This window comes from Penaeus monodon, chromosome 25 (genome assembly GCF_015228065.2).
Source record: "Penaeus monodon isolate SGIC_2016 chromosome 25, NSTDA_Pmon_1, whole genome shotgun sequence".
Taxonomy (NCBI): domain Eukaryota; kingdom Metazoa; phylum Arthropoda; class Malacostraca; order Decapoda; family Penaeidae; genus Penaeus; species Penaeus monodon.
Genome location: NC_051410.1, coordinates 19,818,244 through 19,824,370, shown reverse-complemented (window position 1 = coordinate 19,824,370; position 6,127 = coordinate 19,818,244). Strand labels below are relative to the sequence as shown.

The 6,127-nt window shown below is 35.7% G+C and overlaps 2 protein-coding genes across 2 annotated transcripts in view; both read left to right on the top strand.

The window, feature by feature from the left end:
* LOC119589108 (lymphocyte cytosolic protein 2-like) overlaps positions 1-515 on the top strand; it is a gene marked incomplete in the record, with an annotated part of 94,642 nt that extends 94,127 nt beyond the window's left edge. Inside the window, 1 exon segment of the mRNA XM_037937684.1 lies at positions 345-515. Coding sequence (XP_037793612.1) covers positions 345-363 — 19 coding nt within the window.
* Positions 461-3,597, top strand: LOC119589343. Its single transcript, XM_037937963.1, has 2 exons — positions 461-2,462; positions 3,512-3,597. Exons 1-2 carry the CDS (start codon positions 461-463, stop codon positions 3,595-3,597), a joined length of 2,088 nt encoding a protein of 695 aa, XP_037793891.1.
* Positions 3,598-6,127: the final 2,530 nt, after the last annotated feature.

The window sequence follows — 6,127 nt, the reverse complement described above, 5'->3', positions numbered from 1 at the left end:
AGACACATTTTGCAAATAATTACTTACAGTATATTGTGTATATATGATATTGGAATACAAATATGTTTATATCATGATACAGTTATCACAAAATTATAATACTGTATGGTGATCATGTGCTTTCAGGAGATTATGCATTTTCCTCATTGCTTTACTTAGTGTTTCATTGCCTTCACACCTTAAATGCTTGATTAGAATTGAAACTGATGTGTATTGCAATTTTTTCCATAAAAAAATATGCCATTATATTAGTTTTGTTCAGCTGCCAGAATCAGTTGTTTCTATTTTCTTCGGCACTTTATTCAAACATTTTGCCGCTTCTAACAAACACCAATTACTTTCAGGCAAGGACAGTGGGTTTGATGAGACTCCTCCAGTCGGGGATGAGTTTGCCACCAGTCGAGGAGGTCGTTCTGGAGGGGCCTTTATTGTATCTGGAGTGTTCAATGACTCTTCTAGAATGTTCATCCCAGCGCCACCGTCCCCAACCCCTGACTATGATGATGATGGGGAGTCAGATGGAAATGAGTCTGACATCCTTCAGGGTTCACAGTTTTATGTAGTGACAGACCAGCAAGGAGAACCTGTGAAAAAGAAACTGACCAACAGGGATTCCTTGAGTGATGACAGTCTGCAGAATGCTCCAGTCACAACCAAGAGCACTTCTAAATCATCTACGCCACCAAAGACACCCTCAACACCCCTGCAGAGCATGATGAGGGCATTTCATAAAGGTCTTCCTGACCTCGAGCAAGAGAATGGATTCTCTGATGATTCCCTAGAGGATTCTGTGACTGCTCAATCTCGTCCTTCCACCATCAGTCAGAAACCACACAGACCTACCTCTATGGAGTCTCTTGTCTCCATGGAGAGCTCTACTGCTTCGTTTGATTACATGAATGCTGGGCAAGCAAAGAATTCTTCCTATGGGAGAGCAAGGTCAAGGCCAAACAGTGCTGACACTGGAGCCCAGAAAGGAGGTAATGTGCGAGACAGGAAAGACTTGAATGGTAAGGTTAAAAAATCAACACCAAGATCGGCAGAAAATGGCATTGGTCAAAAGGGTAATTTAAGTAACAAAGACAGTGAGAAAAACATTGAAGAGTCTAACAACTTTAGCAGACAGAGTTCAAGAGAGAGTTCACACAGCTCTGGCTCAACTAGTTCCAAACCTAGTGAAAAGTTTGATACTATAAGACATATGTTGAAAGAAGGCTTGATAGAAGGGTTAGATGAAAGTCCACCTACCTTCAAACCCCCTCCACCAATTAAGAAAACACCAAATGGAGTCCATACAGAAGACAGAGCAGATAGTGGACTAGGTTCTGCTGTCAGCACAACTAGGACAGATGAAAGTGGTGGCAGTGATAATCGATCTGATTTTTCAGGTACCCCACCATCTATTCTTTCCCCACAAGATGGAGACACCACAAAGAAAGGCAGACTAGAAACTAAAAGAGGGAAGGAAACAATACGTAGTCGAACATCTATTGGGTCAGAGGACATGGAGAGAAATCGAGATGAAGGGGATGAAGTAGAGGTCATGATGCAAGAGACGATGGAAATTCCTCCTCCTCCTCCACCAAGGGATGAGTCAATGCACTGGACTCCTCGAACCACCACTCCCTTGTCACAAAAAGATTCTGCCAGAAGTTCATTAAGAGCAACACCAACCACACCCTCCACATCTAAAAATTCAAGCTGGTTGCACAACACTACCAAGGAAGAGATGGTTGAAATATCCTCTGCCAACTCTCCTCTGCCTGCAGGAGAGAAGATTACCCATGTTGATGATTTGTATGGACAGCATGAACATGTGGGCAATGGGAATGAGGTGAGCAGTGCAATTAATGGATCCTTAGCAAGCCAGTACAGCATCCAGGATAATGACAACCCTTTGACAGATCGTGATTTCTTAGAGAATCTCAAAAACCTAGAGCCTCGTCCTCGACCTGATACCTTAGCTGTGATTAGCGAAGACCAAGGAAGCATTGGGTCCAAGAGCAGCCGATCTGGACGGTTGTTATCAAGACTTGCAGATTCTGTCCGTAGTGGAAGTAGAACACCAACTCCCTCCTCCTCAAATAGTTCCACCACACGTGCCACCACCACCAAACTGACCTCAACATCAAGGTCTTCCACCCGCATACATGGCGACATCATCAGGGATCCCTGGCGATCATCCTTGAGGGAATCAGCCCTGCCTTCCCCTCAAGAATACGCACGCCTTCCATCACTCAGTCCCTCCGTTGTTCCCCTTACTCGTGATGGCTCAGGTCGCTTCAGGAGCATTGAAGACCTTGCTGAAGCTGTCTCAGAGCCCACACAGCAGGAGGTCACACTCACTGGAAAGAAAAAGAAACACTCAACACTTCCGCCCAACCTCACACCAGCAGATATGAAAAAAGAAAATAAGGAACTTCGAAGAGCAACTTCACTGATGGTCGGCAAAAAAGGAAAAGGTATGTGCATCATCAGTAACTTTTGTTTGCATGTATTTTGTCTTTACCAGTGCTTTTGCTAGAATGTTTTGATAGTAATTTGTGTAGTTATAGAGTGCTTGATGAAACACAGATAGACTGCAGTGCTCCTTAAAAAAGAGGAAACTATTTAATGAAGATTACTTGCATAACCAAAAGGAAACTGATGATTTGCATAAAAATATATTAGCTGCATTCTCCAGTTTTTCATGAATATTCTTTCATAGTATATTGCTATAAGAAGAGATAAGACTGTTCTGTTAAAAAAATGAATAAAAGTGCATTGCATTTGATAGACACAGTTGGGTAATCTTGTTTATATCATTGGTTATTTTTCAGTAGGCATATATGATTTATTCCAATTATATAATGGTTTTCATAGTAGAAGCTACATCAAGCTAATCATGGCCTTCATAGATATTTTTAAGTACAAGGAATTTAATCTTTCATGAAAAAAGGCTTATTATATATTTTTGTAAGAGAGAATTCAGGGAGTTGTTTGAAAATAGAGGAAATTGACATTATTGAAATTATTTACCTACTTTTCACTTTTACACACATGCTGTGCACTGCAGCTTGAAGTGAAAGTCTTTCAGAGATGATAAATTTATCATCATAATCACACAAGACTTGCCTACCCAGTATACTCTTTCTGCGAGGAACTCCGTTACCATTAGAATAGACCCAGAGATGCAAGAATGAAGATTTATTTAACAGACTGTATTATTAATGGTTTTTTTTCTTAGTTTATACATAAGATTTAATGGTTTCCTGGCTAGCATGACCACCCTCTGGTTGAAGATTCAAGGATTTGGGCAAAGCTGAGGGAATGATTTTGGCACCAAGGAAATTTATTTTGTTTTAGATCTGTGGAGAAATATTGAAGCTTCTAACATTATATGTAGGCAATTCCCTTTTGTAACACATTTAAAGCAGTTGTTATATCATGATTACATATATGAATTAATCTCTTGATGTTTTAATTTCATTTTGTATTACATGATTCCAGTTATTTTGCTATATCATTTTAGGCATAGTGATTTTTCCTATTGACCATGGGAGCCAGCAGTTTCAAATTTGGCTTTTCTGTTTTAGGTCCAACATCAGAAAGTCATGATTTATTAATAACACCCATTATATCACCATAATGTGAATGTTAACAGTATTTTTGATTATAGATATTTGTATCGATATTTATTATTGTCTTTTGATATGTTTTATTGGTATGTGCAGTAAGTTGTAGAGGATAGATCTTACATTTACTTCTCAGGAAAAAATGTTTCAGAAATTATAGATTATAAATTGACTGATTTTTAAATCAAATTAGAAGAAAATAGTATAATAAGTACCAAAAGTTTATATATTTTTTACATGATGGGAAACAACATATTTCTGTATTTATTAAAGATATACAGCTGCTATGATTATCCTCAGTTTAGAATGAAAGTCTTAATCATACTGTTTTCTTTTGAAAAGAATGAATAAACTTTGATAGCTACAGTTTGTTTAATAATGAAATCAGCCATAATTGATGGACTGATATGTAATAATTTTTTGTGATTATTATTAGTTTTTGTTGTTTTCATGCCCACCTTGAAAAAAAACAAATAAAAGCAGTACACTATACAAATTTTGATGCCTTTGCTGATATTACTCTTTCTTTCTTTAGAGTGATAAAACTAGGTAATGCAGAATTCATTGTAGTTTCATATTTAAGACTCATAAGCATTGAGAGCATTAAAAGTTTACTTTCACTTTATCAAAGTTTCAATTAATACATAACTTTTGGCGAGTAAAAAGTAAGTAATTCACAAAAAGCCCCCTTCTTTCTCAAATGCATTATAGCTCAGGAAATGGTGCAGTGCAATTATGCTGTCACCATTTATCATGGATATTCATGTAATGTGTCAGCAATGCATACCTGGTGATTTATTAGGGACAGTTAAAAGCTGCAAGCATATTTAGATTCTAATCAAGTAATTGCTCTGCATCATTTTTTCATGCAATCTCAGATTAGTACAATAACTCCAAGAAAATGTAAATACACCAAAGATATGCTTATATGTCTTATCATTTTTGGATAATCTGATTAAGAATTGTAGCAAGTTCGATTTTTTTTTCTGATGAGACCATTTACTCTTGGGATGAACAGATTATATTATTAGGTAATTTTTATATGTCATTTAGGCTCTGATTATGACATCTTTAGATAATTAGTTACATGCAAGATAATCTTCAACTTACGAATGCTAGATCATTTTAAGATGTAGTTCTCATATACAGGTGTCAAGATAATAAGAATACACAACATTTATATTATTGTGAATAGTGAAATGAGACATGAGAAGAACAAATGCTTAATAAATGGTTTAAGTACAATACAACATTCTTAGCTTAATAAATAATGGAACATATAGGACATGTGAAGATTTAATGGCTCTGAGAATAAATATTGTAAGGAATAAATGGATTAAATATAATTATTAAAATATTTCTAACATAATGAATAGTGAAACAAGATATGAATATAGCTTGCCAACTGAGCAGGGAAATAAAGAGGAATAACTAAATGGGCAATAAAGTGATTTCCAAAGGTAACAATAAGTGCGAGAAAAATATGGATTAGGGAATTCAGGAAAAAGGTGAAATATCAATAAGATGGTGAGAGAAATATAGATTGGGGAGTTCAGGAAAAAATGCAGCATAAAAATGAGATGAGTGAAATATGGATTAGATATTTCAGGAAAAGACAGATTATTGATTTATAAAAGGATCACATGGCAGGCTTCAGATAAGAGATGGATCAGCAGTGCAAGGAAAAATACATTGGCCATTTCAGGTAAGAGCAATCAGCAATTCAAGAATAGATAAGGAATAAGGGTTTCAAAAAGATATTGATAAGAGATGGGAGAGGAATTTTAGAATAAAGAACCATTAGGGATTTCAAGCAGTAAATTGATCAGGAGCTTCAGAAAGAAAAGATGGTTTAAAGATTTCAGAAAAGAGGAGAAATAAAAACATGGGTTAGGGATTTCAGGAAAAGGACACAAAGTTTCATCAGCAAAAAGAAAGAATATCAATTTAAAATTTCAGGAAGTTGATGGATAACACATTTCATAAGATAGGAGGATAAAGGATTTTTTAAAAAATAGGGCTGCCAGGAAAGAGAAGCATTGGGTATTTCAGTCAAGATTAAGATGCAAGGATTTTAGGTAAGAAAACGAGAAAAGATTTTAGAAAAGAGATGTACCAGATAAAACGAGAAAAGATTTTAGAAAAGAGATGTACCAGATAAAACGAGAAAAGATTTTAGAAAAGAGATGTACCAGATAAAACGAGAAAAGATTTTAGAAAAGAGATGTACCAGAGCTTAAAGCACAATGGATGGTAAAAAAATCACTTAGGTTCTGCAGGACTAACACTTTGGAATATTCTAAAATAGAGGTGAATTGGAATTGTTGGGAATGGGGAAAACATTATAAATATTATAAACATTAGAAATTATAAATAAAACTTCCCAAGATAATAACAATTATAAGATAAACAACCAGTATCCAAAAGCAGTGCAAATCAACTAAAATAAATGCACAAACAAGGAAAGGAAGAGTGAAAAAATCAAGAATTCAGAAAAAGGTGAAAAGGAAAGT

Excerpts from the sequence above, each read along its gene's own strand:
- LOC119589343 (XM_037937963.1), top strand. The coding sequence starts at position 461 with ATGTTCATCCCAGCGCCACCGTCCCCAACCCCTGACTATGATGATGAT. Across the intron at positions 2,463-3,511 it reads GGTCGGCAAAAAAGGAAAAG|GCATAGTGATTTTTCCTATT; the intron begins GTATGTGCATCA and ends ATATCATTTTAG.